This window comes from Mercenaria mercenaria, chromosome 6, assembly GCF_021730395.1.
Source record: "Mercenaria mercenaria strain notata chromosome 6, MADL_Memer_1, whole genome shotgun sequence".
Lineage (NCBI taxonomy): Eukaryota > Metazoa > Mollusca > Bivalvia > Venerida > Veneridae > Mercenaria > Mercenaria mercenaria.
In genome coordinates, this window is record NC_069366.1 from 64,540,547 (window position 1) to 64,565,063 (window position 24,517).

The 24,517-nt window shown below is 34.4% G+C and overlaps 1 protein-coding gene across 1 annotated transcript in view; it reads left to right on the forward strand.

The window, feature by feature from the left end:
• The window catches only part of LOC123548573 (uncharacterized), a 33,109-nt gene extending 9,097 nt beyond the window's left edge, over positions 1-24,012 (forward strand). The window contains exons 2-6 of the mRNA XM_045335940.2: positions 11,279-11,423; positions 13,973-14,199; positions 14,884-14,996; positions 16,765-18,623; positions 23,663-24,012. Coding sequence (XP_045191875.2) covers positions 11,279-11,423; positions 13,973-14,199; positions 14,884-14,996; positions 16,765-18,623; positions 23,663-23,820 — 2,502 coding nt within the window. The 3' untranslated portion in view covers positions 23,821-24,012. The remainder of the gene's footprint in view (positions 1-11,278; positions 11,424-13,972; positions 14,200-14,883; positions 14,997-16,764; positions 18,624-23,662) is intronic.
• The last annotated feature ends 505 nt before the right edge of the window (positions 24,013-24,517 follow it).

Sequence of the window (24,517 nt, forward strand, 5' to 3'; positions counted from 1 at the left end):
AATGCATATGCGCTCTTTAAAGTGTAACAGGCGGCAAGGTTTGATCGAAAAGCAACACTCAACTATTCCGAGTTACAGTAGAAGATGTGTTTAAGTTCACAAATAATGTCGCAGAAAATCGCGATTGACACACAGTTAGAAATTGGCAGCTCAGCTGATATGTAATGGAAAAAACGTCATATCAAACAATCAACCAAACAAAAAATGATGGCGAATTGTGAGAGTGCGATGGTGAAGTGCTGCAGTACTGCTTCGCCATTGAACTGTTGTGCTTCACCATCTTACAGTAGCGCTTCGCGATCGATGTGTCACCACCGCACTGTCGCGCTTCACCATTTTAGTGTCACCGATGCACTGTCGTGCTTCGCCATCGATCTGTCGAGCTTTGCAATCGCACTGTCGCACTTCACCCTCTTTTTTCTTTTTATATACCTTATTTGCGTTGTACTGTTCAAGAATAGTCTCCGTCAGTCTATTGTTTTCATGAGGTTTAAAAAATAAATATCAGCCTGTAGGGTGTAATTCAAACGAATACCACCCGACAGAATGTTATTTCTAAACAATATTATATTCAAAATTAACCTCTCAGCTAGAAAATGAATAATAAAACATGTAATTGTTATTAATTGTTTTGTAAGAAATATTTTTAATCAGCTCTTATTGCAAGCCATGGAACGTTAAAAATATTTGTTGTCAGGTTAACATCATAAAAAAGACACTTGCGACAGTGCGTTGGCGAAACGCGACAGTACAATATGGTAAACCGCAACACTAGGATGGTGATACTACGATGGTGAATCGCGGACCGCGACACTACGATGGTGAAGCACAACAGTTGATTCCGAAGAGTAGTTCAACAGACTGTCACCTTCGTACTGTCGTTGTTTTCGCCACCGTACTGTCGCAATTAGCCATCATACCATCGTACCTTCGGGCTTCCCATTTACATGGAGTAGCCGCTGGCCCTAACGGAACACCGTAAATCCCACGATTAAATCGAATTCTTATAAAGTGGAAAATCATTTTTTCTTCATATGATGCGCTTTCTGACAGGAGTAATTTAATCATAATCACACATTAAACTCGAATGCTAACTAAGTTAGTTATAATAAATTATAAAAAAAACGAAAGTTCACAGCTCATAACTAGCCGGGATTTCGTTTTTCTATTATAATTCGAATTGTTACTTTCTTATATTTCAGTATATATATGCAGACATTAAACGAAATTATGTCGACAATAAACTCCATAGTACAAATTTTCCGAAATCGTCCGAAACTATCGGCGTAACTTAAAAATACCACCAAATAACTTCGCGTTTACTTCATTTTTATATATAATTCGATTTACTGTATATGTGATGGGTTATTTTATATATATATTTCAGTATATGCCTTCATTGAACGTATATTTTTACGATAAAGTTTCGAAAACTGGTTCCAAACTTTCCGAAATCGTCCGAAACTTTAGCGTATTACCACCAAATAACGTCGCATTTCAGCTCGGGGGTGGGGAAATAAAATCGATGGTACTGAAAAAATGAATTCGGTGACATACAACTTTTTGTTAATCAAACGCAAGTAAATATACTTACGCATTTATGATTGAAATTTAAACAAAATTCCTCGACCCGAAAAAATGTTATTCTCGAAAAACGGACAATTTTCCAGCTAAACTCTACGTTACATATATACCAATCAACGCTGGGTCCAACTACAGGGATGCACGGTCTGACGGAGCCTGGCAATGTATAGCAGTACAGTGTTCAATACGGATGAAATAAACGGGCAAAACGAAAAAAAAGACATCTTATCAATAAAGTTTATGAGACGCAAGTATATTTTATTTTCAGCCCTGTTATAGCTGAGTGCTTTTCTTTCCTCTTTTGTGGTATCAGGCGGAATAGAACGTATACTTATGATAGGTAGCATCGAAATCTCTCCGGTGCTGAACTGCTTTGAACTATTTCAAGAAGTATTTAAATGTGAATCTCTTGTTGCTCTGCTTTCTTCAACGGCACCAGATACATTCCTACGTTGATCGTTGAGGTTCTTTTTTTATGTATACCGGTATTTACTGGAACTTTTCTAAAGTTCAAATATGTGTGATAGGGATTCATCTTGTGGGGACTACGTTCAGTAGCACTGTCCTGAACTTTCGAACTTGGTATGAATAAGGAGAGAGAAGTACTAACCAATTTAGGCTCCAGGTGTTCTTTTGCCATTGACCGCCCTTTTTGCCATTGTTTGCGGTGTCCCCCTTGTTTTTGTTTTGTCTATTTATTTATATTCTTTCATTAATTCACTGCAGAAAGATTTCATTTTAGAGAGGTGTTCCGTTTGGATCTTTGTTATTGTTTTATGTGGGACTTGATCCATCAAACGGGGCTGGTCTATTTTGATCTTCGGTGGCTTGTTCCATTGAACGCGGCTGCTCAATTTTTATCTATATTATTGTATTCAGTGGGGGAGGGAGCTTATTCCATTGAACGCGGCTGTTCCCATTGGATCTATTTATTGTTTTAGATGGTGGGGCTCGGCTAATTCCATTTGGATCTTTGTTATTGCTTTAGGGGGCTAGTTCAACTGAAAAAGGCTGTTCCATGTGAATCTATATTATTTTATTGTTTTAGTGGAGGCTTGGTCCATTGAACACAGATGTTCTATTTTGATTTTTGTTATTGTTTCAGGGTGACTTGATCCATTGAACGCGGCTGGCCATTTGGATCTTTGTTATTGCTGTACGAGGCTTGTTCCAATGAACATGGCTGTCCATTTGGATGCTTGTATTGTTTAAGGCATCTTGTTCCATTGAATAGGGCTGTTCCAGTTGAATCTTTGTTGTTATTGTTTCATTAAACGCGGCATTCCAGTGTTACTGTTTTAAGTGGATTGATCCATTGGACGTGTTTGCTCCATCTGGACTTTTTTGTTAGAATTTTTAGGGGGTTTGATTCATTGAATCTTGCTGGCAATTTGGATCTATGTTATTGCATTAGGGGACGTGGCAGTTCCATTTGGACCCTTTTATATTTTTTTTTACTTGAATTTGTAAAATATGAATTTAAGTAAAGGCGAGTTACAATTTTTGATATTCTAAAAAGGTTTCGACCTGATTAAAAAGTTTTGGTAATGTGATAAACATCTGAAGGCGTGTAACTAGCCAGAAAGAACGGTATTTTGTAGTAAACATTCACCGTTTATGTGACGCAGTCAATGCTCGTTTATTGTATAAATGATTGATCTGTTATTGTTTTGATGATATAAATCAATGCGTTTACATTTAACCATAATATTTATTTATAAGTGATTGAAATTTATTGTTTAAATCATAAACTATTGAAATAAATAAATCATGCGCATAAATACCAATGTTAAATTCTATATGTTTAAATTGGGGTGATCAAGAATAATCCGGACCTTTAGTATTACTAGAAATACGAGAAAAGACACTTGAAAAAGTTTTCATGACTAAAATAAACAAAATATTCTCCATTTATGTGCAAAATGTCGAAAGTGTACACCAAATATTATTAGTGTTTTCGTAGTTCGGAAGCACAGTGCAACGTCATTATGAATTTGCAACATCTTTTCTCGACTTTAATAAATGACAGAATCAAATTTATGATATACCTTTGTATAAAAAATATACATTAAAATTACTTAAATACCATTGAACATCTAAGTGATACATATGTGCCAATAACATGCTACTGACATTCCTAACAGGACGTCAGCGGAATGTTTACCATAAAAAAAGGGTCAATAAACGGCTGGGGTGAGCAATTAAGTCATAATGACACAGTTCCACAATGGCAGGAGGGCCATTATTGCACCAGATTTGTCATTACGGCCAGAAAGCACATTGCGAACGCACATTAACCTCTTATTTTGAATCAGTATCAGACACTGGCGATGATTTAACGTGTCACGGAATACAGGGACACTACTGGACCACTGACCTTTTTATCATTTTTTTAAATGTTGACCATCTTATAATTCGTATTTTCCAGCTGACTCACTCCATACGTCGTTTTTTATGTGTGCTGTTGTTATTATGATTATACATCTCATAATCTGCTATTATAATTCCACTCAAAGGCTGCTCTTTTCTCATATATGGCGTCCACAAAATTGATCCACTCATTTGTTAAGTCATTGTTGGTGTATTGACTAGCTTTAAAGCAAAAAGCAACAGTGTGGTATTGTGACCTTAAATTTCTAAATTCTTGGTAAACGATGTGTAAATATTTCGCTTTTTTATTTCTAAAGGAACAGATGACTTCGAAATTTCTTATGTGCACGCCTAACAGTGACAGAAATTCAGTGAATAATGCTGTCGGTGGTTTTACCAGCATAATTCGCCAAGTAGGTGACCCGTTATTTAAGCAGCAAATACGTAATAGTGCATCACCGCAATTCACTGATTATCCCCGGTAAATGACAAAGAATGGTTTGATAGTGAATGTATGCATGCAAAACGAAGATATATGGAGGCACAGCGTATATTTAAAAAATGTAAAACTGTGGAAAGTAGAAACCATTTTTCTACATTGAAATTTAATATAAAAAACTTGTAAAGAAAAAACGAAAACTATTGATATGAAACAGCTATCGAATATGGAAAAACTAAAAACATCAAGACCTAAAGAATTTTGGAAATATTTTAAAACGAAATCAAAACAGTCAGATAATGGAATTACACTTGAGTCTTTTTTTTTAAACATTTTTCAGAATTAAGCAAAGATGTTTTTAAAAGTGAAACATTTCGCAGAGAGCTATGATTTCAATGAAAATACTTTTGATGAAGCATTGCTTGCTAAATTGTCCTATCTCAATAGAAGACGTTCTAGATGCAGTAAAGTCGTTGAAAAGAGACAATTTCTGTGGGAATGACTGTTTATTTAATGAATATTTTATAGAATCAATTGACATTTTGGTTGGACATTTATGCGATATTTTAATGGTATACTTAGAAGCGGTTTTTTCCCTGAAACTTGGACCGAGGGTGTAATTGTACCTTTACATAAAAAGGTGATAAGGGTAATGTAAAAAATATAGGAGGATAACTCTTGTAAGTTGCATGTCGAAATTATTCACAACTATTTTAAATAAAAGAATTACTAATTTTTGTGAGCAATATAATACTATATCGGACGCGCAATATGGCTTCAGGAAAGGAAGATCAACTGTTGGTGCTAGTTTTATTTTGTTAAATCTTGTACAGAAATACCTAAGTAATAATAAAAGGCTCTATTGCTGTTTCTTTAAATCTGAAAATGGCCTACGACGGTATTGACAGAAACGCATTGCGGTTAAAATTATTTAAACTTGGAATAGACGGTAAAATATTAAGAGTTATAAAAGATTTGTACGAAAAGGTTAAATCTTGTGGGCGATCGTGTAATTGTTATTCTGATATTTTTGAATATTCAGTAGGATTGCGTCAAGGGGAGGTAATTTCGCCAATACTATTTTCTTTGTTTATTGAAGACTTGGAATTGTTTCTCCAAAATGATATAAACTCTGGGCTAACTGTTGACGATATTATAATCATTTTACTTTTATTTGCAGACGATATGTTTATTCTTGGTAAGTCTCCAGAGGAATTAAATGCATCTCTTGCGTTGTTGAACGGTTACTGCAAAAATGGAATTTAGAAGTTAACATGCAAAAGACTAAAGTAGTTGTTTTTCAAAAACGTGGTGGTTTATTTCAAAATGAAGAGGTTACATATGATGGTAATATACTACAGGTTGTTAATGATTTTAATTATCTCGGTACGGTTTTCAACTATACTAGCAGTTTTGTATTAAATCAGCAACAATTAGCGGGTAAAGCATTAAAAGCATTAAATGTTCTATTAATAAATTGTAAAAAATATCAAATGAAACCAAAGGTACTATGTCAGTTATTTGACTCATTCGTAGGATCTATACTAAATTATTTGTCCGAAATATGGGGATTTGGTAAATCTAAGGAAATTGAGAGAATTCACCTTAAATTTTTTAAGAAAATACTAAATGTAAAATTAAATACAGCAAATGTTACAGTATATGGAGAATCAGGCCGATATCCACTGTATATACAAAGGTATATTCGTATAGTGAAATATTGGTTCAAAATTATAAAAACAGATAATATTATTCTGAAAACTATATACAATATGTCTCATAAACATTGTATAAATGGAAAGAAAAATTGGGTGTATAGTTTAAAAAAATTGTTATGTGACTATGGATTTAACTATGTGTTTGAAAACCCAACGTCTATTAGCGAAACATAAAATTTAAATATTTTTAAACAAAGGTTATTTGAATGTTTTGCTCCAGAATGGTATAGTAAGTCGTCGAACACTGTGTTGGAATTGTATGATAATGTTAAGGTGACATTTGGGTATGAAAGCTATCTTGATGTTTTACCTTCTGATCTTAGATTTTATTTATCTAGATTTCGTGTTTCATTACATTCATTAAGAGTTCAAACTGGACGATATGGTGTTAATAGAATACCAAGAAATGAACGTTTATGTATTTTTTGTAATTTAAATGATATAGATGATAAATTTCACTTTTTCTGTAAATGTCCATGTTTAGCTGATCTTAGAATAAAATATATTGAATCTTATTTTTATAACAGACCAAATATGTATAAACTTACTGAATTGCTAAAGTGCACTGATAAAAATAAACTCCTCAAATTATGTAAATTGATCAAATTGTCTTTAAATCGAAGAATTTCACTTTTGCAACGGTAATTATTGTCATCCTCTAATAATTAGTGTATACTAGTATGTGTTTTAGTATATTTGTTTTGTAACTTTTGAATATCGTGACCTATTGAATTTGTGTTTTGTTATGTATGTTATCTAACGATGTACATGTTCTACAAATTGATAGAGAATATGTTATGTTCTGTTCTGTTCTTATGTTGAATACATCAACAGTTCATATGAGATTGGTTGGAAACCACTAAATGTTAGACTCTGGGGTTCAGTATTCAGACAGTACTTTAGAGTTATGAATATGTGAAATTCAAGAAGGAACAAAGTTATATTTTCATGGTCAAAAATGAAAATATTAGGAATAGTTATTTTACAATGAAAAACTGTCTTCAGAATATTGACTGTGTTCATTTGTTGAATCATGTTGGTGGAAACTACAAACCTGTAATCAACCTCATTGAAGAAAAAATGTTTTATGTTGAAAAGTTGAAATAGAAAGCATTGTTAGATAGAAATACTTCTATAAGAGGAAATGGCGGTAATAAGCTGAGAACGTATAGAATTTTCATGTCAGATTTTTGTTCAGAGAAATATTTAAAATCCAACATGCCTGTTGATTATCGATCAGCTTTTACAAAATTTAGATGTGTAGCACCATTACGAGTGGAGACCGGTAGATATGAAAACTTAAAATTAAGGAGAAGATGCTGTTTTAATTGTCAGGATGTTTTAGAAGATGAGAAACATGTATTATATAACTGCCCTTTGTACAATGAATAAAGAACTGAATTGAGTTCTGCAATAAATCGTATGCAAATGTTAACTATGAAAATGTGTCAGATGATGAAAAACTACTTGCAGCATTTAAACATGATAGGAATGCATATATTGCTGCCAAAACCTGCTATAAAATATTATCCGAACGTAGGAAATTTTTATATTCTAGGTCATCAATGTACTTTTTGTATATATATTCTGAATTCTCAGTCGCTGTTTTATGTGACAAATGTAATAAAGTTACTTCTAGAATAGTACATTTGAACGCATCTTGTATATGAATAAGGCTTCTTACCATTTTAGCAAAATTGTGTACAGTAATTAGTATTTTTAGGCAAGAGTGTTTTATTTAAAAAAACATAGAAACATTTTTAGATTCATTGATGTGATTTTATAGTATAGTATTGTCTTAGTGATGATAAGGTTTTTTTTATGGTATAGTATTGTCTTAGTGTACAAACTGCCATATGTATAGTCTCAGATAAGTCACTTAGGATTGGTCACATGCAAGTTCTTATGATATTTGTAAATTGTACTGTACATTTAATGTGAACGAGACTTTAATAAAATATTTGAATTTTTATTGAATTTTTATGACATAACAGTTAATAAGAGTCCACGTGATATTGTTATAATCGATATAATAATTTTTAAACAGTGATTTTCTCTTGAATGAAATCATTGTTTGTTGTTCAGATGACAGGTGTAACTCCTTAACATTTGAACTGAAAACAATGACATTATTCGACGAAACATCTAATAGTTTCATTAGTATTGTATAATTACACGCAGTGAGGTGCTGACTGTACTATGACATATGGCCACTTATTAATTGTATTGTTTGACACTTCACTACTTGTCACAGTTGCAAGATGCGACTTTTAATATGTGCAGTTATACATGTTGAGCAGGTGTGATTTATGTGGTAACTGGACGACAACAGCATAAATAATCATCCTCATAATTCTAATTTAAATTATTGCTTTTATGAACTGCAAAATTAACATAAATATCTATTTTTTGTATATCTACGTTGTCTGTATACAAACAATAGTATATTATACAACACATAAAATGCACATGGTCATTTTAAAATGTAAGTTGTAGCATTTCACAGGTATTATATATTTTCATATATATAATATCCAGCAGTAACAAAAATAAGGAGCAATTGCTAATTTTAAGATTTAAATTATTTATAAGAAGTATATGTACCATAATTGTTCAAAATATATAGAGGGTAGTTACTATTTTCATAGAAATATCGAAATACAGTCCAACGAGAAAAAATACAATATTTATCGCAACTGAGGTAACCAAGAGTGAATTTGTAAAAGCTAGTGTTCATTGAGTAAAATATATTTTGAGCTTACATGTAAAACTTTCTTTCTTCTTTTTGTTTCTTTTTATCATACCCGCACTATGTAATGACGTCATAACTTAATTCATTTATAATATTAGCGTTTTTAGTAATACATTCACAATAATGAAAAATAAATATCATTAGAAGCTTTCGTTACAACCTATACGATATATTTAGGTCCTAGGACCCTGTGTAAACTATCACCATTTGGCTACCGAAGTTTGTTGTATATAGGCGAAAGTGTTTTAAGTAAGCCTCTCAATCAAAGGTACCAGTATACAGATTAATGTTTACTGAAAGGAATAAATTAATGAAATGTGTACGTAGGCATTTATTAAAGTCTTTGTTATCCTTTAGACGAATTGTGTCCATATCTAATAAGTACATGGTAAAATTACAAACATGAAATTACTATTCAGTGATGAAGGGGACATGAACACCAAATTTATGATGTACCATAAAATCTATAAGAAGAGCCTTTGGAAGCATAGAAATTAAAATGCAACCAGGCAAAAATAATAGCAGACTCGGTTTGACTGTGTCTCTCCGTCAGATGAAACGGAAATTGTAAAAATATTCCTGGACCATTTGAAAACATCTAAAACTGTCCTTTTTAACGGACAACTTAAAGAATAAAATAGTTAATATGAAAATTCCGTAGAATGTCGAAGTTATGACACTACGTTTCCTGTTTGAAATGCAGAAAATTTGGCGATGATGCATATTAGTCTTCTAAGAAATATGCAGAAATTGGAAACCACAGGTCGCTCGACACGACAAAAATAAAAATGTTGCAGGATTCCCATCTAGATCATATTTCAACATTTTATATAACTTTAAGATTTAACTATATTTAAGAGAAATAATCCATTCTGAATACCGTGCTAAATTTTTATTTGTAAACTAGAAAGTGCATTGTTTTAGCCGTTGCTGTTTTTCCTGCGAAAGTTCGAGAGACAACCTCATCTAAATACAACAGGAGGGCGGTAGAAACTTATGCAATAAATACATATATACAAAATGGTTGAAACGCAGTTTAATTTTGTGAAAGTTCTTGATTTCAAGAAAGGAATTATTTACAATTATGTCTTTATTAAAATGTACGTTGATTGATGACGGAAAATATATAATAACACATTATTGATGTCATTACGCATTTAACTGACTGACAACAATGATAATGTATCGTTGTGTGTAAAATAGGAACAAATGCAGCCACCTATGATACAAAAATCTAAAGCAGTGTACATAAAGATGTTGATATTCTGAAAATATACACAGAAATATACTGAAAATATTCTGAAAAACAAAGTTAAAACAAGCACAGAAAGAAAATGCAGTGGAGCACCGCCCTGGACCGGTCAATGGAAAACGATTATTGCGAAGTATAGTCCGGTAACTTGCTGATCAAACATCACGGCTTAATATTCCATATTCCTTAACGCTCTCTTTAACCCGACCAGTATTGTTCAATTATCCGATTCCATCTCTGTTAAACACTTCCTTTCCTCTAATTCCCTCCACCTGATTCCGTCTCTTGATTCATTCTCTTTTTCCTAAGCCTTTTTCGTGAGTATCTATACCTTTTTGGTTTACTGTATCGCAATAACATATTTACAAGTATTTCAAAATATTCATAGCAATTTCAAAAACATGTCAATCAAAACGTCCATTATGTACTCATATAACAATATACAACAGATGACTGGTATTGAAACAAACAAAGTAGTTAAGGTTAAATCTAACAGACTTAACATTCGACTGTGATACACTTCGCTAAATTTGTAAACAACAACAATATGCTGACCAAGTAAACAAAGTAAATATCATTTCTGACCAATTAATGAAAATTCCATCGAAAACAATAACAGAATAATTAAGGTGAATCATATCAATATCTGTTGTGAACATTACAATATCTGACTCCTTATAAAAGTGAACACAGTCATTTATGCCAAAACTGAATAGAAAAGAAACATAACCCGTTTGCTAGAATAGTAAATTTCAACAATTTCATAAACGTGTAAACAAAATTATTAGTATTTATAAAAAGTATTTGAATTTTCTACCCTTAACAATATCAGATAAAATAAACTCAATGACGAATGAACTGAAAGATGACATGCGCTCTATTTTTGTGTGACATCTACAAAAGCAAATCAACAACAAGGGGTGCAGAAGTTGTTCTCAATGGGAATACCAATTACCTTCTGGATACTGCATTCCCAAAACTGACTTAAGAGTTTTTCAATATGAAGGAGAGGTTTTTACAAACTTCGTCCACATGGTATATATTTTAAAAACGCTACTAGTAACAAAATGTTGTTGAAACTACATACTAGAAAAGCAAACCCCTAGAAAAGAAGAACGAAATTATTTCTTATGCTCAAATATCATTTATTTGTTTATTTCCAGATGCTAAAATACCAGACATGTCTGGTGATTTTACTTAGTTCCGTTTTCCAAGCATCTACAATGATACAGAAGCTTGATATGCCTGGAGGATTGCAGTCTTATTTTAATGGCGCGAAACTGCAGCATAATGTGTCTGATGTGACAGGTATGTCTAAGCAATTTGTTACATTCCTTATTTTCTGCTGTCATTGCACTGACACTTAATATATTTCATTTAATTTTAATTAATTATTAATTTAACCACTTTAGAAACTCTTTATTTCTGAAGTGTTTAACTTTGTCATTATAATAAATGTCAATATTTTTTCTTTCGTCATTCCTTACTAATTTTGTCATTTCACGGACACATTAAGACTTTATTTATTTCCCAATTTTTTTGGACTCCCTATTTATCAAATATTTTACTTTGTCGCTTTTAGTTTTGTCAGATACTTTCATTTGTGCTTCTTTACTTTGTTATTTATTTCTTACAAAATGACTTTAGATATTCTGTTATAGCATGTTCAAGCTTGACATCTGATTGTTCTTAACTTCACACTACAAATTTTTTTTATCTCATTAGGTACTTAACCAGGCACTCAAACATTGTGACAAATATTTCAAAGGCGATAAGGGTTTCCAGGTTTCGCTGACATAAAACTCCCTTTTAATGAGCTTTAAAGTAGTGTACCCGTTATTATATTCGACAATTTCAGTTCCGTATTAGCCGTGTATGATTTCGGCATGGAAAGGCATGCATTTGTTTGAACTTCAGAAACAGCCGAAAAATGTCGAAGTAGAATTCGGTGAGTCCGTAATGGCACGGAAATTACCGAGTATCTTTACGAGCTCACTACCTTAAGCGTAAAATCTGTTTAAATACGTTTATTAGTCCCATACTGTTTCGGGAACCAAACGATTGCGCTTTTTCGTTCGCAATTTCGTGCGCGTTCCAGAACTCTGTCATTCATAAGGGAAGTGTTCCCCATAATGAGACGACGTATCATGCACAAAACATGGACACGTAGCTCAAAGGTCAGGGTCACACTTGGAGGTCAAAGGTCAACAGGGCTTTTTTTCCTGTCCGGTCAGTAACTCAACAGTGCATGAAAGGATTTTGATATCATTTTTGCACAACTGTTTCCCATAAGAGGACAATTACCTATTCACAACTTTCAGACTGCTCAAAAGTCAATATCACACTTGGCGATAAAAGGATAACATCGTTTGAACACAATGTGCTTCGTATCCGGTCTAGGACTCTGCCATCCATTACAGGGATTTTGATATTACTCGACTCAAATGTTTCCCATAATCAGATGACGTGTCTTGCACAAAACCCAAACCCATAGCTTAACGATCAAGGTCAAGCTTGGAGGTCAATGTTCAGCTGGGTTTATTTCTTGTCAGATCCATAACTCTTTCATTTGTTAAGGATTTTAATATTACTTGGCACAATTTTTCCCCATAATGAGACAACGTATCTTGCGAAACACCCATATTCCTAGCCCAAAGGTAAATGTCACTGTCGGAGTTCGAAGGTCAATAGGTTTTTGTCCTGTCCGCTTCATAACTCTGTCATCCGTGAAGGGATAGCACAAATGTCACCCATAATGAGACGACTTGCAATACCAAGACCCCAAGCTCAAAGATCAATGTCAAAAGCCAACATTGATCTTTTTCTGTCCTATCTGTAAAATATTTTAACATAAGCTTATGTGTCATATTGGCCTAATTTAAAAATATTGGTGTATTTTCTTCGGAATTACTTCCCTTTGATATGATGATTCTCGTATTTTCCCATCAATTTAAAAATGAAATATTACTAAAACTGAAATTAAATACTTTTTTATATCTATAAATGTTCTAACAACTGTAGGTTTTCGTATATGCAAATTTTAATCAAAACGTTGTATGTTATAACATATTGTATATATAGTACAATATTGTAATTAGATCATTGACAGATATCAGATCACAAGGTTATATTGCAGATGAGATAAGTATCAGAAGGGGTCAATATCAAACCACTGAAATGTGGATACATTTTTGAGGGGTTATGAATTATACCATATTTTAGCATACGTTAAAAATCACACTAAGGAGAGAACAGAGACGAGTTTATATTCCAGAGAATTTACAGAAAAAAACACACAGACCAAATACGGTAGAAGAGCATTCTAAGAGAGCGTCAAAGCATTGCTAAAATTCTTTTTTTTTCCATTCACGACTGTCGTTGTTCATAGTTGACAGTTGGTTCTTCAGATGGTATATTTATATAGTGCTCGACCGTTTTATCATTGAGAAGATTGTTACGCAACATTCATGAGTTATTTCGTCGATTGTATGTGGACCATAAGTTGATCTTATATTTGGAAATTATTATGTATTGAAATTTAAGTTGCCTTTGTTGATATCGTGTGATTACTTTGTTAAGAGTGCAGTGATTTGTTCAGTGCAAAAAGACATTAATACAACTTTCATTTCAATATTTGAAATGTGCCAATCAACAGGGGATCAGAACATAGTTACTGGTACTGCGTTATAACTCTTTGATGATGTTCTTCTGAAATCCAAATGGAATATATATTCTCATATAAGCACTCTTATTTTCGCTACAGTGTATTTAATATAGGTATTGATTTTTACCAAATTGTTGAAGATGTATTTAAAAGTTTAATTTAACGAGTAATGGCGTATTGAATATGATTTCAGGTGAACAGATATTCTGGGAATGCATGCAAAGAGTCATGTGGCAAATGGCTGAGCAAATGGGCCACAACGTCACGCGCGAGACACGTGATTATTTAGATCGTCTGCTGCAGATTGCTGTTGATTCAATTGATACTCAGTTTCCGCGAATCAGGAAGGAATATCGAATGATGTCAGACGCTGAACGTGACAGATTTCATAAATCCATACTTGCATTAAAAGAAGATACGGTGTGTGTAAGCCTTCTTTTGTATTGCATGTTTCTGAAGAATTGAAGTATTATTGATATCTCAATTAATATAAAGTCCGATCTTTTCTCTTTCGAATTGCATACATAGTTTTTGACTTACTTTCTACTTGCTTTGGATATGACCTTTCGGTGAAATTACTATGGATCTGGATAGCTGTAACAATCTAGCAATTTTATTTTTCAGTAAAATTTAAATATGCTATGATAATCTGAAAATCGGACTGATCTCGTTATCTAAGGTAGTAAACGGCTAATTACGTACTACGTACGTGATTTCGGGAGTCTATGGGTTTTTATGGAATGCAATTCGGTATGTCCGATGAATGCCGAATTACCTAGCAAAAGTACGTCGTCACACGGAAATAGCCGAGTGTTTCTTCTTCATGTATAACGAGCCTTATTTGAATGCTGTGAGCGCGTTGAGCTAGAATGCCCAACTGCCTTACAAGAATACGTGATCACACAGAAGTAGCCGAGTGTTTTCTATGATAAGAGTATATGCTTTTAAGAAAATCATTCTTATAATAATTGCTAACTTTGTATGAAGTAATAACATTGAAAATTATTATTCAAAATGATCCCAAGTTAAAATTTGTAATAAAAACTATTTTCATTGAAATAATTAAAACATTTTGATGTTGATACCTGTCTGTGTTTGTTACAGACGTTGAAACCCAATGTATATACAGCTATAGCAGAATTGCATGCTGGGGAAGTTATACCAATGGCACATTTTGGGGCTGGTTTTCCCGGATGGCATCGTGTCTTTCTACTTATGTAAGTTTATCACATGACTCGTTATATAAATTGCTGTTTCATAGTGTGTGATATTGACCGGTCTATAGTTTAACGCTAAATGTTAAGCTGAAGTCAAAACTTAAAGAAATAAGTCGTCGTGTTGTAAAAACACTAGATGGCTTGCCGGTCAATAGTCAAAACCATTGACCCCCGATCCTCTGGACTGAGAGTCAACAGTCCAAATGATTTGGTCTCAATATTTTGACTATTGACCGGCAAGCCATTCAATAAGTTATAATATTACATTTTTATAGTTTGCATTCCAATACTTGCTGTTTTTAATAGTACAGTATACTTATTGTATTTCATCTCCTCATTTGTAATTATGGCATTCAGTGATATGACATATCTATTGTATTGTATATGTAACTTTGGTGAACTAACAACCTAATTCACTTTCCTTATTATAAAATTAAGATGAAAATTGAAGCTATAGTACACACAATGTATTTGCAGAACCCATAACAATTATAATTATTTTGCAACAATAGCTTATATATGGAGTCCATTCAAAGTTGTTTACATTTGTGTTCCGGTTAAGAGGTGAGTTACTTAAACTTGATTACCTCACTCGATCAACGTAGTCTTCTATTGTTTAGCTTGGTTGTGTTATGCTATCTTATAAATGTGATATTATATTGCATTTTAGTTTCTTATGCCTAGTTCACATTTGGCCTGCGATGCGTCTGCGGAGCCCGTAGACTGCCGGTATCCTCCTTTCCGTGCGGCCTTCCTACGGAAGCAGGAGGCGGCAGTGTGATTTTCGTACGGATTTACGGACTCCGCAACCTATACGATTTTGTTTAGAAAAAAGTTATACAAATTTGAAAAACATCGTAAGCCCATGGACATGTCGCAGGTGGCATTGCACAATCCCCGCACGGGCATCGTTAGGAGTCCGCACGCAGCCAACGCACGATTTTCCGCGGTCATGGTGCCCAAAAGAAATAGTACGGAGATGCTCAAAAACGAAACGGCGGCTGCACTGTCACCGTATCTTCTCCGCGCAGCCTCTGCACGAAGCCCTACGGTGTCGTACGATTTCCGTGGGAAGCTTGCGGAGACTGCACGGAAAATGCACTGGAATTGCACGATTTACATATAATCATCGCGCAGCGTCCGTACGGATGTCTCCCAGCCTTCCCACGAGAGACTGTACAAAAATGGCACGTTGCTCGTATATAATGTAAACACGTACGCCGTAGCCCGTAGCCACCTACGATGCCACAGAAACCAGACTAATTTATCGCACTGGGGTCAAATGTGAATTAGGCATTAATTATATCTACAAAAAAATCCAATGCATCGACTTTTTTGGAATTTTAGTCACTTTAAACTACTTTGACGGTGTTTGGTTATAACTGATTTGCCGTAAAATCAACACAAAATATCATTATAATGAAAATATTAAAATAGTAGAACACGCATGGCTTGCATTACTCTTAATTTTAATTAGATGGCCGCCCGTTGCCGGGTGGTTCAGGTGTCACTAACTTCCAACTGACTTGCCCCTCACCGATGTCGGTTTGTAACCTCGTTTGGTTTGTAAGGGAGCCATATAGCTGGCTTATAGAAAGATGGAGGTTCTACTCCGGTGCCAGCCCATATCTGGAACAATGTCCAGAGGGGTCCTTGGATATTTCTCCTCTATCAGTAAAGCTGGAAAAGTCGCCATATAAATTGAATTGAATCGGAGAGACTCTAAACGCTACAAATCTCTCAAACATTTTTGTTATTTCTTTTTCAGTTTCGAAACAGCTCTGAGAATGAAAGACCCGTCAGTGTCTATACCTTACTGGGCGTCTAACCTGGACAGTGAAATGGATGATCCAACAATGTCTGTTATTTGGTCTGACAAATTCTTTGGCAATGGCGATGGGTTTGTCACCACTGGTCCGTTTGCAGATTTTAAAATTCACAGTTCCGGTTCTATACTTACCAGGAATATTGGTTCTTCAGGATCACTTATGACAAATAAAGGCATCCATGGAATCTTATCCCAAAATCATACAAGAGATATTGTTAGTCCTACGGCGCCTCAGGCTCATAATTTAGAGCTACAACATAATACTGTTCATGCATGGATGGGTGGAAATATGGACGATCTAAGTACAAGTGCCGAAGATCCAGTTTTCTTTTTGCATCATTCTTTTGTTGACTACCTTTGGGAAGAGTTTCGTACGAAACAAAAAATGCTTGGCATTGATCCTGAAATTGACTACCCAGTAGATAATTGGGGAGATGATTCGCATGCGCCGGAAGCAATTATCGGCTTCGGTGACTTGAGAAATGTGGATGCATTGAGTAACGTGTTGGCGAACATGGTCAAGTATGACCCTTCGCCAGTGTGTACGCGTTCTCATCCAACATGCATCTCAAAATATCTGAAATGTGACACGTCTAAGTCACATCCTATATGTGTGAGTTTATCGCGTGAAGAAATTGAAGGAGACAAAGTTCGAGACAACGAGATTTGTGTTGAAGCGCACCTAACTCGTGCTGTGCAAAATACTTTCGCAATTAATCAGTACTGTGATATGAGGAAATGGTCTTATATTCCAGTAAAAATTGTGCTGCAGAGACCCCCTGAATTCACAAACTATAAGGCATACCCTGTCTTTAATAATAGGCCAGTTACTACAGCTGATGTTTTTTCAACTATATCCATAAATAAAACAATCAGCGGCAAACTTGCTGCATATCCTAATTGTAAACTTACGAGTTCTGTGGCGCGTAAAATATATGTGGAATCGTACGGTTTGAATTATTACGGTAAATATAAAGATTTTACCGTTTTGGACCAAAGACACGCATTGTCGTCTGCTGTCACTTATCTTGGGGTTAAAAGCCCTGATTCAAACTTTACAGATGTTATTGTGTACGCCTTTGATTACTGTGGTAGAACGTGTAGACCATTCTGTCTAGATAGATCTGTTAATCCGCCGAAATCATCCCCTTGTTCGGGCGTTATAAGAATTACACCAGACGAACCTAAACTGTACGGAAATAATTATGCAGACTCTGTGAACGGTGTATGGACTGCTGAACATCCGGATGATTTGCCGGTTGATGCATCAGACCCCGTTTTTATAACATTTTATTGTGACTATTCGGGGGTGTGGCCATGGGATGAGGACCTTCAAAGGAAAACACATGGCCGAAGAAATAGTCCCAAACAAAACTTGAAATCGAAACCTGTTTTACGAGAAACTAGTAGTATAAATAGTGTTATTAAACCAAAAATGAATGTTGTTAGAAAGATAAAACCAGTGCGAAAAGGTGCAAAGAAAATTAGAGCGAAAATACAGAGCAAATCTACCAGAAGAATAACAATTATAAAAGTTCGGCCAAAGAGGCCACCAGCTACCACACCAAAGCCAGCATTGAGACATATACCTAGTTTTAGGGTAATAGATTTGTCGTCTGCTACTAGCAGACCACCCAAAAGTCACAAACAAACAAATCTTAATAAACGTTTTGGCAAAACACGTGCGATATATCCAAAAAGAATGCCTTTGCCACAGAAAAGACTTTTTACACCTAGAAACATCCATCTTGAATTCCAGAGACAAAAAGGGGCACCCAAAGGCAGATTTCCCCCGAGAGGTAAATGGTGACTTTTTTAAGAATTTTACAACTATATTTATACAGTGAATTTATATAATATAAGAGTGAAAATACTCAGTTCAGTAATATTCTATCACTGCAATAATTGTAAAATATTTGTGGTTCTGAGAATCAATTTGAGGTAGTCGATCCTTAATGCCACTCGGTAATTTCCGGTTAATTACGTACCCTCAAATTAGGCATTCTACCAATGTTAATCTTGCTGACGACGCACATGACGAGAATGTCAAAATCGTATACAGGGAAAACGTATCTGACCGAAAATCATAACGGGTCCACTACCTTTAACGAAAACACCTACAAATGAAAGAAAAGTGCCTTTAACACTGAAATAGATAAGGAATATTGATATATTGCAAGGCAAAAATAAAAAAAAAATGATGGCATGTCATTCTACGTGGATCATTATATCTTTATAATGGGCCAGTCACACTACACCGTATAGCGTTAATGGACGTCCAACGTATAACAAATTTTTCAATCCGTTCGTGTCCGTTCTTATGCGTTTCTTTTCCGTTTCTCATGCGGCGCCTGCGCTCCTTGTCCAGCGATGTTCGTTCCATCCGGTTGAAGGTTTTGAGCATGTTCAAAATTTGGAAAGTACACCACCGGACAAAGGTGTCCGTTAGATGTACGGTAGCAATGCGCTGGTATGCGTTTTGTTCGTTACTCGTGCGTTCCTTATTCTGTACTTGTCTGGTTCGCATTCGTTCTTGTCCGGTGATTCATGACAGGACTACTACCGAAAACGTATGTTCAACGGACGATAACTGACAATACATTCGTCAAACGGTCGAAGAACCATGGTTTTGTCAGTTTCTCATGCGTTGGACTTAAGTTTTACGCGGTACAAGTGGCTTACTAGTACGGCGATGTCCGTTAATTGAACGCTGTTTGTCCTGTATATATGCGTTGATCTTGTGGTCATTGTGCGTTTTGTCCCCATACACCGATCGCGAGGGCACCACTCAGCAGCGCGGGATGCCTCTCGTCAACGGATAACTTTCTGTCGCAATTTTTCTATACGTTTGGAGTCTGTTAACGCTATACAGTGCAGTGTGATTGACTCATTTGATTTAAATATTTGATAAAATGTATTTAGATAATAAAGACGTTCGTCGAGAGATTTTTCAAACTTGAATGGTTTTCGCTTTACAAAGTTTACATTTTCAAATTTGTGTAGATTTGTTTATATGGCATATATGCGAACACCTATAAATTAACTAGAATACCAAATTGTAAGTGTGATACCATAAGTATTTTACAAATTGTAAGTAAACCAAATACCCTAATAAAACGCGTTTTCTGACAATCTGGATGTCTGGTCACGCCCGGCCTTTATAGGAGCATTGCATGACTGATACGGGGCCAGAAAGCATAAAGGGTTTTCTTCCTTTTTTGTTTATATAAATGTAACACATTTGTGTTTTACATATTTGATATACAGAAAATTGGAAGTCTAGAAAAGGTTATGAAATGTGCATAAATGTGTATATGTTTTAATAACATTGTGATGAGAGGTATGGTGGTTGCTTCCGATAGACCTTTGTTGGCTGAAATAACTTTGTAATTGAGATTTTGAATAAATACTAGTATATATTTAGATATATTACATTGCATTTGAAATCAATCATGCATTCGGAGTACACTAGTATTTTGTAGTCTTTACAGTTTAATATTATTACATGACACAATTTAAGAGATAGTGGGTGTTTGACAGTCAAACCATGCAATGAGGCAATAGTTCAAAGTTTACTGCCTAAAGCGCGCACACATCTGGTATTAAATATTTTGGTTCTAGAGTGTACCACATCCATAGAGTGGGAAGAGACTTGTCGCCAGATGTTAATCGCAATGTTTTAAATTCAGTTTACGTGAAATCATGACATCAGTTACCTCCAAAAAAGGAAAACTGAAAAGCCAGTATGTAAGACATTATATCAGGAATAAAAGTGTTTGATGCCTTTACAGTGACACTTAACACTTTTTGAAATTTCATTCACAAATATCTTTAGAGGTTTATATCTTATTGTATTTAAAAAGCATATAAGCCTATATATTTTGGCTATATGATTATAGATATATTCTGTAAATATTTAAAAAAAACGTTTCCAAAAGTGTATAGGTTTATATAGTATCCATATATAGTGTCTAAGATGCAAATGAAATGTTAAAATGATATATGCATAGGGTTAATGTATCTAAATGTACATTCGTCCACACATAATTTATCTACTATATAAGCCATTCTACGTTAACATTTGTACTTCATGTCTACATAATTGATTAAATTTGCGCAAATAGATTGTTATACAAGATTTTGCGACTTTTCCCGGATCTGTTGCAATTTCTACAAAATTTGAGCGGTAAGCTTGAACAATGAAAATTAGTCTAACGAAGAAAAAAATAAAACAGAATATTAATAATCTAAAATTATCTGAAAATTAATTTTTATGAGTGTGGTATAAAATACAGTCATGTGCAGCTAAATTCCTGCAAGACTACGAGACATTTTCCCGATTGAGTCGCACAGCAGTGGACAATAATTATCATAAGATAGATCTTTTTTGCACAAATCTCATTGAATCACTCTGACATTACTATTTGTTTGCAATAACTTACAAATGAAAGCAATATCGAAATTTCGAAAGAAAGAGCAATCAGTATCAAAGAAAAATCTAGTGAATGAGGAAGCGTGTCACTTTAACGAAAACATGACCTTAACGCTTAGACTTGCATTTCGTTGCATCACCAGTGGGGAATGACACTGCTATTATTAATGAACCTTTGAAACTATTTTAGACAACGTCACCGCCCCATTAATTGACATAAGCTTTTCCTTCTCACCCGCGAGTAGAAAATTAATTATTGACATTAATTATGATGTTATATTACTTTTGTTGTACATGATAATGTGTTTCTTGCTGAACGATGAGTTTCGTACACCAAGGTGTCCAATTTGTAGTTAAATTACAAGAAAACTTCACTCTTTTGTGACTTCAAATTTCCGAAACAAATTAAGATCTTAACCTTTAGCCTGCTGGCGGCAAGTAATCTTGCCTTTTTGTGACAAGTGCAGTTCAAGATCAGCCTGCACTGTTCGCTATTCAGTCAATAAATTTTCAGTGAACACCCCTTTGAATAATAAGTGATACTGCCCAAATTGAATGATGGACCAGTCCATTTTAGAAATTTAGCAGGGTAAAGGTTAAAAAGTCTGAAGGCGCATTTCTTTGACGGTATACAGTCAAGAACAATTACAGTACAGTTTGTATTAAAGGGACTAACCACCACATTTACGGAGGGAGAATAATTTCCCTCAAAAATCCATAAAAAGTTAGTACTCCAAAAGGGATACGTTTTACAAAATTTTTGCAACATATTTTTTATAAATAACTAAAAATGTGCAGAAGGTATTAAACAGTTGCAACGCTTTTGAAATATTGCAGAAAAACAAACTTTCTCAATGTATTTTTACCAATTTCTAACTTTTATTTTCACCCACTTTATCATTTTGCGGTGTCATATATACATTCTTTGCAAAACCTGCTCGAAATTAAGATGTTGAAAAATTTCACCCGAACCGTGGGCGAGTAGGCTGTAAGAGGCCACGTGGAAGGGCAAAAAAATGGTCTCTTCATTATTTTCATACCACATAATTTGTTCTTTAACTACCCAGAAAAGAACTGAAAAAGTGGTTGCTTAATAGAATTTTTTCTCTGCAGCAAGTTTTACTTCACTATCACCCTTTGAATGTTTAACGTATTGAAATATATTTACAGGTACAGGTATATTGATATGTAATGTTTGCCCTTTAATTTGTCATTAGGTGCGGTGATGTGTTAGTGTTTTTTGTTACTGGTGTTCCAGCTCATCTGAGGTCAAAATCTATGTCACTTGGTCCAATCTTTAACAGTCTAGAGGCTACATTTTCTATCTGATCTGTATAATATACGATCGGAATACTTGTCTCAATGAAATTAGAGTCAGGTTGTTTGAAACTGAGGCTATTTTGTTCAAATGCTAGGTCATTAGGCAGATTCATAGAAAATTCCTGTTTACAATCAAGAGACCAGATTTGCTACCTATACACGATATAAATCCTTTGTCAAGTTAACGTCATCTGAAGTTAAAATTTAGGCCATCAGGTCACGTGTTAACACTCGTGGTCAGAATGATTGTTTTTATGAAATCTAGTAGATGATACAAGTCAAAAACTAGGTCACTGGGTCAAATGATAGAAAAATGTTGTTTGCATCCAAAATACTACATTTTTACCTGATCTTCATGAAACCTGATCGGAATACTTGTTTTTTTTTGTGAAACCTAGTTCTCCTTTACTATTGTTTTATCTGGGTCAAAATCTAGCAATATATGCCCTTCATATCCCTCTAGCTTTAAGGTGACCTGATTTGTCAGGTGCTGTTGTTTAAAAAAAGTCGACCATGAAGAGCAAACATCGTAATATTGGTTAAATATTTGGTCTGACACTTTTGCTTTATATACGTTCAAGTATTCAAGATTCAAGGTACCCGCCCTTGATAAAATAATACATAGGGTGTGTTGTTAGCGGGGCGGGGCACCTGGGTTCTTCCTTCACCATGAAAAGCTAGAAAGTGACCATATGACCTATAACTGTGCCAGTGTGACGTTAAACCAAACAAAACATACATTTGTTAGAGTACGCTTGCTATTGTTACTTTATTTATGAATTTGTATTGAAAGTTGAAGAAATATCATTAAACAGCAAACGGTGATTCAGTCGTGGTAAAATACGTTGAATAAAAGCAGCCATTTTCATTAGCGTTTGTATCAAATCGGGCATTTTGTTGAAAATATGACCCTGAACTGTCGTTTGAAAATGCATTCACCGATAGGTATCCTTATTTGTATCATTTCGGATCATTGTCGGCTAAATCCTGAATGTTTCTTGCCTATAATATAGTCTATATTGTTTTTGTTACAGATCAGTATCACAGAAATTGTCATTGACATGTTCTATATTTGTATCATTTCAGATAATTGTCGGCTAAATCCTGGCTGTTTCTTGTCCGTACCATGTTCTCCGTGTCAGCATAAATCCAGACAACCATGTCGATCTCCAAGTCGCATGATTGCCATCTGCGTCAATGGAATTTACATGCTTGAACCTTTGTTCTTCAACTTTATGGGATAAATTTGAAACAGTATCTGTTTTATCATATTGTTCGTGGTGTAATACAAAGTAATGTTGTACAAGTTCAAAAAATGTTGCCGCAATGAAATTGTTATCTGTTCTGTCAATTTTGTTTATCTTGCCTAAATGATAAGTTGGTTATATTTTATCGTTATAGAAATAAAATTGAATTCGGCTTTCAATTTATGTATACACCATTTGATAGAAGTTTTTATTGCAACTATTAGATCTTTGAGAAAATTGCAAATATTTATCCTAAGATGAAAAATTAACCGTCAATCCATAAAGGATACCTCGAAGCGTAATTTACCGTGCCTAGTACCTCGTAGAGCAGGTACCCGAGTCAGTTCTGACTAAACACAGACATTGTAAGTCAAAAATGCTGTTGTTTCACAATAAATGCTTGGGAATTTTGCTTCTCTTAAAACGAATGTATGTACTAAAAGGAAACTTGTACGAGTTGACAAGTGTTAGCTGGAATGGTCGGGTACACGCAATTTTTCTGCATTCTTTCGGTATGAGAAACGTCGTCATAAAGGATATTGGTGCAACTTCTAATAAATATATTGGATCAATTTTAAACTACGGTTCAGAAGTATTTGGATACGATGAGGCAAAAGATATTGAACTTGTACATTGTAAGTTCCTGAGAAAAATTTTGAATATAAGAAAAAATACCAATTTAGGTGGTTTATAC